The sequence below is a fragment of the Macrosteles quadrilineatus genome, unplaced genomic scaffold, assembly GCF_028750875.1.
Source record: "Macrosteles quadrilineatus isolate MER2022 unplaced genomic scaffold, UCM_ALF_1.0 Scaffold_1__1_contigs__length_201487025, whole genome shotgun sequence".
NCBI lineage: Eukaryota > Metazoa > Arthropoda > Insecta > Hemiptera > Cicadellidae > Macrosteles > Macrosteles quadrilineatus.
The window spans coordinates 12,350,401-12,361,696 of NW_026542594.1; the positions used below are offsets into that span (position 1 = coordinate 12,350,401).

General features: G+C 34.5%; 1 protein-coding gene across 1 annotated transcript; it reads left to right on the forward strand.

The window, feature by feature from the left end:
• Positions 1–8,932: 8,932 nt before the first annotated feature.
• LOC128983228 (cAMP-dependent protein kinase catalytic subunit-like) lies at positions 8,933–11,210 on the forward strand. The gene is made up of 3 exons (XM_054402451.1): positions 8,933–8,990; positions 10,119–10,333; positions 10,581–11,210. The coding sequence occupies exons 1-3, from the start codon at positions 8,982–8,984 to the stop codon at positions 11,122–11,124; spliced, it is 768 nt and encodes a 255-aa protein (XP_054258426.1). The 5' UTR covers positions 8,933–8,981; the 3' UTR covers positions 11,125–11,210.
• The last annotated feature ends 86 nt before the right edge of the window (positions 11,211–11,296 follow it).

The following is an 11,296-nucleotide window of genomic DNA, read 5'->3' on the forward strand; positions in this document are numbered from 1 at the left end:
TTATGTTCGAACGTCTGTCCGTCGGCATGCCCAACTGATACAGAAGATAGGTATACAATATTTGTCTTTAGAAAACTGTTTAAGTCCAAATTACTGACAGTAGAAACAAAAATCAATTTATACTGTACCATAACTATCCAAGTAGGTAGCATTGGGGTATTTAGAATCGTGGGCACTGACCAAGAAACCTGAAATACCTTTTAATATGAATAGAGTGCAGAGAAAAATATTATAGAATAGAGGACCAGTTCAAGATAAGGGAGGTTAAAGGCTAAAGGGTACAAAAAAACTAAGGGCTAAGAGATATGTATTAACAGCCAGATATAAGTGATCTTTTCAAAAGTAAAATATAAAATTGGCATGGAGGAGAGAAGACACACCAACTTTTAAAAGTATATTCAAAGGAATACAACAAGGTAGACGACAACTTGGAAGGCCAAGAATGAAGTGGAAAGTCCAAATAATGAATTAAGTCTCCAAAACTGGGATCTTCATTATAAGAGGCAGGTGATAGAAGAAAATGGAGATATGTTGTTAATTATGGGCGAGGCCAAAGCCCTATTAAGGTTTCATTGGCCATGGAGTTATAGTATTTAGTATAATTATTATTAGAGTAATTAGTTATAGTATGTATCCAATGTAATAAACAATTATATCCTATACTTTAATCCTAGACGTCTGTTTGTCTGGCTGTCCGTCTGTCTGTCCGTCCATCTGTCTGTAATATACTGTACATATTGAAATCCAGTGGGAGGATTTTGATAGAATTTTGGAATTAGGGACTTATGGGCCTAACAACGTGATTTACGGCAGCCAAAACCTCAGGAAAATTTGTATTTCGCTACACAACTCATTTTAGAATTAAAACTTTTAACATTGGCCGTATGGATTGCCAAGTAACTATGTTGGTTGAACAAAATAACAAGGAAAAGGTAAACAAACAAATTGTCACATATGTTTATAACAATCCATCTACTGTTTTGTATGTTCCTAGCTTTGATGGTGGAAATGGTAAGGAGAATCGAAATGAACGATAGCCTAACTAACCAATAGTTTAGAATTATTGTTAAACTATTTTGTATGGAGCCGGTTACGCTATAAAAGAATCTTTACTTAACATATGCTAACGCTGTGATACATATTCTGTTTTAAATAGGCCTATTTATTTTTATTGTTCCAATAATGAACATGGATTACGAATCTAGCTAGGCTCATTACAACATCAGCATTTTAAGGAAGACGTCGTTGATTTTCTGTTTATGGTAGCTACAGCTGGCTTTTCTAAGTAAGAATTAGCTGTAGATGCAAAAAGTTTTTTTCATCACTCTGTTTTCAATAAACCCATTTCCATACACCTGAGATCTTCGAAAATCGTCAACTTCCATACACCACAAACAAATGGTGATCAGCTGACTTTTCCTGACATAAAGATTACTTTCGCTACACAAACAATACTTTGCCTGACATCAACAAAGTTAAGTTCCTGGTTAACACAAAACGAGCGAGCATCATTGTGTATTAATTAAAAATACATAGCAGAAAATTGATTAATTTAAATACAATTTTTATTAACAGAGTTTACAACTTGCATTCATATCAAATTTAGTCTAGAAACAAGATTAGATGTGACGAAATATTGGATAATCTTTTTAAGTTTAATGAAGTAGTAATTTTCATCGTGATGAAAAGTATCGTTCAATCAATACTCGTTACGAAAGTCCCATTTCGGGGCTCGATATTGTTTCCTACGTTGCACTAGCATGTAAAACACTATCTCGCCCGAAATGGGTAACTTTCGTGACTAGTAGTGAAATATACTATTGTTAGATTAATATATCATGAGGGAACAATTTTCCTGAAAGCTGTATTTATGATCAAACTTCCAAAATACGCCTTAAGAGGAAAGAATTGCCTTTTTAAAGCGGCCTTTGTTCACATATGTTACCTCGAATGAATAATGAATTATAAGGTAATTCCCTAATTTCAGAGACTAATAATAAACTACTTACCATTGTTGTTTATATAAATAGCTAAGGGGTAATAAGATGGAACTCTGTAAAATTAAAAATGTACTGTTAGGATGTTTAGAGGAAGGATAGTCAGAGATCGTACCTATTTTGTTTATAAAATTTCCTGTTAAAACTATTTCTATCGTTTTTACCTATAGCCAGAGTGGTTTGGATTGAAACCGAATGTGTATTTTTGTTTCATGATCAATGATCATGGTTATAACCACACACATTGTGCTTAGTCCGCTCACGTTGTAAGAGAAAAGAGTGTTACTAGCTTTTTGTGTTTAAACATATTTGTTGTTTGACATTAAATTTGCATTACAACGATATTTTACAATCACCCATAGTCATGACTCTTATAAGACCCAACTGTATAACATTAGTAGGAAAAATGTAAAATCTTATAATACGGACTGTAGATACCTTAAAAATGAAAATGTACTCTTTGAATGGTTTACTATATTTTTATTTTTTACAGTTAGTAATAAGTTTGAGAATCTGTTCTGTATGAGAAGACAGGAAAGTATCGTCTCTGGACAGGACGATGAGAGGTAGCTCTCGCGGCAGATCTCGCTCTCTCCACAGCTGCTAGGTGTTCCTTACGTGCAGCCTCCACCTCGGGGGTGTCAGCAAGATAGCCGTTATATAGAATAACTAGAGGTTGCAGTTGAGGTTCTGCACTGGGTCTTAGTGGCTCGTAAGTAGGAAGTTCATAGTTCTTTAGAGGAGATACAGGTTCTTGAGGATTTACAACAATTATTCGACGACTTAATTGCTGAAGCTGGTGAAGAGTCTTACTTGGAGTAACCATGGGACTGTTTCGGTGAAAAATATTTGGATTTCTCCGAAACACTGATTGCCGTCTAGATGAAAAATTTTGTGAATGCTGCTTGATAGTCCCTCTTGCGAGCTGCCACTTCTTGAACATCATGAAGAGGGTAGCCGAAGACGTCTTGCGATATCTCTGTCTTTGGTGGTGAAATTCGTCTGAGTTCTGCGGTGTAATGCTGGGCTAACGCTCGTGATAGAATAGTCAGGAAAACCAGTTTTGGCAGCACCTTTAACAAGTCATTTACATTTATTATCTCTTTATACTGGAAAGATTGTGACCAGCGAAGGAGATATTTACTTGGCGGAGATAAAGTTATTTGTTGCATTAATTGCTTTTTTAACAAAATGAAAAAAAAAATAAACTTAAATGTTAGTCTGCTAGGATACAGGCGTACATATTTACAAAGAATGATTTTCAAAGGGACATAGCCTCATGACGTTTACTCTTACTTATATGTTATACTTATATGTTACTTATATGTTATATGTAACTACTAAAGTTCAATGCGTCATATTATGAGATCGACATCTAAAATTCGACCGTACCACTCGGTTTTTATAAAGGGGCTATACCAATTGTGGGTTAAACATGGTAAACTATGTATGTGTTGACTTAATGAATCTAATTAGCCTGGTAAAAAAAATTACGATAGACTATTATTAGAGATTAGAGTGTCAAAAGTAGGTACTTAACAAATAAAATGAAATAAGTAAGTACAACAAATACAGTATATTTATATACTTAAATTTGGTCTATATGTCAAGTATTCTTCTCATGATTTTCTTAACTGATCCAACAATAATAAAATAAAATACCGGTAATGAAATATACATATGGAAAAAAAACATTGTTTGATATTTATATTACTATAATATTGGTTTTTATTTTTGGAATTTTCCCTGATCACCCTAGGTTATCCCATTCAGTAATCTGCAGATAGAATTGAATGAGCTCATAAAACCCTATGTATACTAAAGTTCATTGTAACTTGTCTTCTTTAAAGAAGAAACAAACAACTGATTTTATTTGCTGACTAGCTGTGTACCCGTTCTACGGACGGGATCATGTAGTCAGCTTATAATCAAAACAGCAGTTGGTTTGCATATTTGGTGTGCATTTTTCCAGATATGCAGGCAAAACTCCGTATACAACACGGATTCAAGGTCTTCTTCCCGATGATAAAACTCAAGAACAATTTTATATACAAAGAATCTCTAGTTCCTAACCTAGTCATTTAATTTCATTTACGGTTACACATTTTGCGATTAATCAAATTCGTTATATAAGAAAAACGTTTTTAATCTAACTTGGTTTGGATTTGCTTTCAAAACGTGATCGAAAATGGTTGTGGTATTTGTAAACAACATTTAATGTAAACATATCAGTGACAATATCTCCAATATCCTCTTCATCATCTGTTTTTACTTTACTTAAAATTAATTTATTATTGTAAATATTTACTTTTTGTATCAGTTTAAACACAGCCTGACGATGGAAACATAGTTTCTGAAAGCGCTTGTAGATTAAAATAATTTATTATATATTGGCTTTTTTGAACTTTTAAATTTAGTTATACATTTCATTATATCAGTGACAGCTAGGAAAAATAATCTTAATCCGAACAGATATGCGTTATCTCATAAATGAATATGTGACAAACATTGGGAGAAAATTTGACAAAAATGGGACAAAACTGCGTTTTTGAACGCCTATTATTTTTATTTCAAAAGTAGTGAGGTCATATTTAATAGCTAAAGACACTCTCGCCAATCCAGTGAATACAAAAAGACTATTTGAATCCTGATCGCTGCTCTCGTTTTTCAGGAGAAGGCCGCGTAATATGTCTTCTGGTCAGTGACAGACAGACAGACAGACCGACAGAAAATGAGATAAGAATTGTTTAGTCGTCTTTAATGTATCAAACGTAAAAATAACCAAAAAATATATAATTATGAGCAATGTACAGACAAAATTCTAATTTTATTTATATAGATAGATAGACAGATAAGAACAAGTCTCATGGCAAATTACTTACCTCAGTCATGGTGCCTCATGTGATCCACTCTGTTGGTCGGACCGTATGATATAGCCAACACGGTCTTGTTACGTCATCATATCAATTCATTGCGCAAACCTCCTCTCATCATACACTAACCATTCTTTAGAATTCTTTAAATACCTAACAGTTCAACATCTTGTCATGTATACTGCTTTACCAGCTGACCAGCTGGTAATTATTTTCTAATGATTGTTTATGTTTCGATTTTACTGTTTAGTTTTTCTGTTTACTTTATATCTTTAATCAAATGAGTTCAATAAGTTTATATCACTTATTGTTTAAGAAAAACAATACATACCAATTTAAAATCCTCAATGGTTTGTAAAATTAGTGTTTTAACTTCACGTAACAAAGAGGAATTTCTTATAACAAATATCCGATCTTTGTCAACCATTCACCCATTTTGACGATTTAAGTGTCACAAAAATGACCCTGATCTAAAGTTTTGCAAAGGGTTCTTTTGAGTCATTATTAATAGTTCTGGCAGGAACTTCCTTCAAACTTTTTTACCCCCACAAGGTTAACATTGGGGAATAAGTTGTTTTAAATTTTCTTCTGTTTTGCTTATGAATGCTTGGCAGCTTTAATAAAGCAGCTAATCAGATCATTTGTTTATATTCTTGCTCAAATCAAAGCTTGTGTCAGAGAGTTCATAATGAAAAGGATAATGTTTTTAGTGAATTTCCCTATAGGGAAGTAGCTATTACCGTAAGTGGTACGACCTAGGATACGGAACCAATTTACTTTTCCATTATGATGTCCCCAGAGGCCAAAAACACTATTGTTTAAATTTATATAAATATTTTGTATATACATATGTCCGTGAACGCGATAACTTGAGCAATTTTTGTCCAATTTTGATTAAATTTGGTGTACAGGTGTAAGGGGAAATAAACCAGAATGAGTTCGCAAACCAGCATGATCGGATCATGGGAACGGGGTTTTATACGGGGGGTTTTTATGGTATAAAAATAGTTTTTCTCATTTTTGACCCTCAAAAAATAAAATGTCCCAATTTCTCTCTAAATCTTTTTAAAGAACTGAAAAAAAAAACACAAATAATCTAGTATATCAAAGGGTATTTGTACGTTTATTGGTAACGGAGAAAATTACAAAAAAAATTAAATTTAAAATTGCCATGTTATTCTTATGGAGAATATTGTGAAAATGTTGTAGTTTGCTTTTTATGGATATATTTTGATCAAACTTGGCAAATTTATTTATATTATACTAAGCTAATAATATTTTACTAAAAACACACTTTATTAGATTCCTTGTAGCAGCAAAACTAGTTTTCGTTTAACCTAATGTCATTTAAATATATTTAATTGAAAATCAATTCAGACAATTGTAAATTAGCTTAGTCTGCAGATTTCCTGCGGCGGGGGTATTTTGCGATGCTGCAGCAAAAATAGCCGTTTGTAATGCATGAGGTGCGGGCCTAAAGTAGTATTTTTACTCTCTATGGAGTTAGCCCCATTTTTAGCACCTATAGAGTTAAAATCGAGTGTATCGAAAGTATGCATGGATTGTTTAATCGATTTTAGCTTATTGTTGCCTCATTTTACATAGTTCAACATATCGATAGGATAATGTACACTAACCCAATCATAATAGACGAAACGATTGGGAATCACTTACAAAAAAGCTGCTCGTTTCCATTGCTAAATTAAATTAAATACAAGTTAGAACTAGTTTTAGAGGTTATCTTCACATTAAAAACTATTTTGGCTTTGTAACATATTTTGTTCAAATGATGGTTCAATATGACGAAAAATATAGATTTTTTTGCACTGATAATTTATTGTTATTTACCTTTAAAAAGTATGTTAAATTAAAACAATCAAATTTAGTTGAAATCTTCAGACCTTTATTTCAAGTATTTCTCCTCGTATAAATTAAGTCTCCTATTTATACGAAGTTTTTTCCACTAATCACAAACAATTAAACTTATACAAAGGTTTTTCACTTGAAGGGAAGTCACCAACAATCAAGACATTATTATAAGTCAAAATCAAAAGCTTCAACAACTCCTTTGTAAGTGATAGAACAAACACAACCAAACACAAGAGAAGGACCTTATGTGTCAAGTTCATCACAGAGTTGGTATAGCAGTCGCTATGGTCAAGTTTATTTGTATGGATGTTGTGCACTCTGACAGACAAGATAAAAGACGTTACAATTGGCCAATAAGTTTTCAATCAACTCTAAGAATCTTAATACAATTACTCGAATTCAAGCACATAGTTTGTGTTTCTTACATCTTGGCTCATTGAGCCGCACGGGTTCCTTAGTATTATGGCCTATATTAGGCCCATATAATTTAAAAATGCACACCTTTTCACCAAATAACTGAACATATAAATTCTAGTGTGTGACCACATATTACTAGATGAAAATCTAGTAATATACCGTAACCTTAAACCCAAGGTCAAATTCTGGTTATAGTGTCCACCTGTGTTAAGATTTTATGGTTTATAGATTTTTATGTTCCATAAGATGTTATGGCACTTAATCCATCAGAAAACATCGTTTTCAAAAATGGTGAAAGAAAATTTATCAAAACGTAGTTAATGACCGAAATGGTTTGGGTTGTACCCAATACTGTGATCTATCTTTTTTAGAATGGATCGTTATATAGTGTTTGGTTGGTCTGTTAAGAATAGGCTTAACCGTTTTTTATGTCTAATGTTCACATCCTAGGAAGCTAGTTTTAGTCCGGGACTGTTTTACATATTGCTTTAGGCTAGTCATAGAGGGTTATGTGGCATTATCACACAAATAAAAACTATATTGTTGGAATTTAAACCTGGAACCCCGGGAACCCAAGCCCCGCACAATACCAATACAGCTGCCCGCTCCCCTTACAAATAATCTTTATATTAAACTAGAGTTAACGTAAAGGGAGATCTTACTATTATACGAAATTTTTCGTATTTTCTTCCGAATCACAGTAGGCCTAACTACAAAGTTATGTTAAGCCGTGTAATGGGAAGCCGGAAGTTCTTGGATTCGTTTTTGGTAAAACGCAGTTATATTAAATTCTCATAGATATAATGACGTGGATTATTTTTTAGAATTCATACTACAGCGCATTTTTATAGTATTATTTTTTTTATTTTACATTTCTCCTTTATTGAGCATTATGGTTTCAGTAATATAGCAAGGTACCTTTTTCTTCTGGATCCATGATAATAGCAATCGTTATCTCAAACACGTTGCAAATATTTACTCATTGGGATGTATGATGTTTTCTTCTACGTTGTGCTGATTTACGTTCCATACATATGGCTCAATATCTTAATGGATAATCCCGTTTAATGTTAATTTAGAACGCAGCTAAAATAATCTAGTTTCACAAAGTTTACAAGCAAATGAAAATAATAAAATGTGTGCAAATTTTAAGCCACTAGGGAAGTGGACATCCTATCTACGAGTATATTGGCCAGTTCGTGCTGATTTTTAACTCAAAGAGAATACAATTGAAGTATACTATCGTTACGGCGTGGAACTATTACATTATTGCTTTTTCCCAGTGTTTCATCCTATGATAGTTTATAGAGATTTATTCAGAGACACATTATGCTATTATAGTTTGTAATTAGCCTAGTGGTCATTTCAGGTGGCGTGGAAATTTTGTTGAATAAGAAAGAAAACGTCACTTTATAGCAGTACTTCACAACAGTTGACTGACGGTATTACAAATTCGTTTTGACTCTAATACCAGCTACTAACTTCACGGAAATGAACCTGTCGTTCATGGTGGTGCGTTTACGGCAGAACGTACTGTATAGCTCACATGCGTTATTCTGTTATTGTTCACATTACTGTTGTCGCATTTAAGTTTCCGTTCAGTGTGGTGTGAGTTGTAGGCCTACATCACATTTTTTGTAAACTGTAGTAAACAGAATGTCAAGTGTAGAGAATGTTAATTAGCTGTTGTATTGATGTTGATGTTGCAACTGACAATCAGCGTTGGATAACATGTATCAGGGCTGGCTGGGTATATAGGCCAGCTTACAATGCCCATTTACACAGTCGCCTCTGAGAACGGTTCCAGTCACCTGACGTTGCAGAAATGTTTTGGGTAAGTGGTTACTTGTTTTATTGATAATAGCATTTTATAAACTCTTACCTGTCTAATTAGTGTAAAAAAATATTATATCATATATATGGGTATATACCATTATCTATGTATATACTTAAAAATAAGGAATTTTATCTGTTACACTTTTTTTATTTGTCCTATTGACAGATTTTTACGATTTAGGTGAAGAGCGTATGATTTAGCAGAGGAATAAATTTCAACAAAAATGGCAACTCCGCTAAAGACTTTGCACCCATAATGTTTGATGTGTTTCTAGTGTAAGCTTACAAAAATACAGTGCTGCTGACTAAATTTCTTTAATGGTTTGAAATGTAAATTGAAATTCAAAAGCTTTATATAAACGTTTAACTACAGTCAGATTGTTATCAAAATACTAAACATATCATTATGAAGAGTTGTTCTCACTAGCAGCCAGTTCCACTTCATGATGTGATTTCAAAATCTGTGATATATTTGAATTTATTTAAAATTTTCTATTTCTCTGAATATTTAATTAAGTGGAAAACATGCTTCAGATAATCATTGTGATTAAATGGAAAATCAAATGTTTCCCACACGCCTTAAGTTTATGAAAAACATGTGTAATATTTAAAACCAAGATAACTTTTTCAATAGTAATGGTAACACTTAGACTTAAATATTGTTAATTTTTTAATATTATTGGTATTGTTCGCAACAAAATGTTGATGTTTTTAAGCCTAAGATTTGATGACATCAACTACATCCAACGTTTATATTTTGTAGGTAATCATTCCATAAAAATCTCCTGTAAATAAAAGTAGGTACTTATAATTGTTTATATATGCCTTGTGTGCTATACATTCATTAGTCAGACATAAACTAGTTTACAAAATAGTTTATCAACTAAATAATTAGTCTATAGCCTCATCTGTTGGTTTATTTGCTAGGACCCCGAAAGCATCAGTCCGTAATTAAAAGTGTGTGTGAACAGTAATGGTATTTGCAACGACGGTTGAAGGGTATTAACAAAGACACATTTAACGAAATAAATGTGTAAACAGTAAGTTAATTTATATTATAAAGTTCCTATGGAAAATGCAGTGGTTGATGCGAGAAACGTGATATTTAAGAGTTTGCCGTTCGCAGGAGCTCGCGTTGGTGTCCCTGGCAGCATGCGTATGCTATACTGAGGGCCAGACCAAGTACAGAGCTTACGACGGTCCTCCAGTGGTCCCAGTTATTACCAAGGATGGCTTCCTTGCAGATACTAAGGAGGTGGCCGACGCCAAACAATACTTCCTCAACGCTCTAGCAAAGACTGCAGCTGAGGTTAAAGACAAGGGGCCCAGGGGATACAGCGGGTATGTTGATAGAGTGTAAAGAGTGTAAAAACAAAGTTAATTCAAAAATCTTTCCCGAACCTTTTCAAGGAACGGAAAGTGTGGTCGCCTCTAATCCATAGTATATTAATCGTTGTAATGTATGAAATTGTAGTAAATTAACTACATTTTAACTAAGGTAAAACTAACCAACACATAGCACCATCGGCTTATATATCCTCTCGAAATCACCTTTGTTAATCGGTGTACAATTTTATTTGGTTTTTAGATCACCCCATCTCCAGCGAGTGTATGATCCAGTTCCTCTGCAGCCACAGCAATACCAGCCTCAGCAATATCAACCTCAGCAGTACCAGTCTGAGCAGTACCAGTCTCAGCAGTACCAGCCTCAGCAGTACCAGTCTCAGCAGTACCAGCCTCAACAGTACAAGTCTCAGCAGTACCAGCCCCTGCTACACCGCTCCCAGCCCCAATACCGCCCTCGTCCCACACAGCCTGCCCCTGTTTACGAAGACGACGGACAATACGACGACGGAGAGTACCAAGAACAGCCGGAGTATTCTCCTCTGCCCAAGACGTCTCCAACATCTTCACGGCCGGACCCAAATGTGACACCGATCATCCTGGAGAACGGCTACATAGCCGACACTCACGAGGTGAACGCTGCCAAGGCTGAGCATTTCGCCGCCGTGGCGCGCGCCCAGGAGCTGGTGGCTCGGGCGCAGCAGAGGGCTGCCCAGAGTGGCTACCAGACGCCTGCACCACAACTGCGACCTCAGGCTCAGTACCCCTCTGCTCCGGCAGACTATTGAATATCGCACCAAACTTGACAACTCATACTACCTCTGTGATATAGTGTAATTATTGTAAAATCTATTGTAAATAAGTAAACTAAACTACCCTTTCGAAATTTACTTATTTGTTGCCCGCGGTTGCTGACGCTGAAAACTCCAGTTGAAATGCTACCTAAGATACAATTGTTAC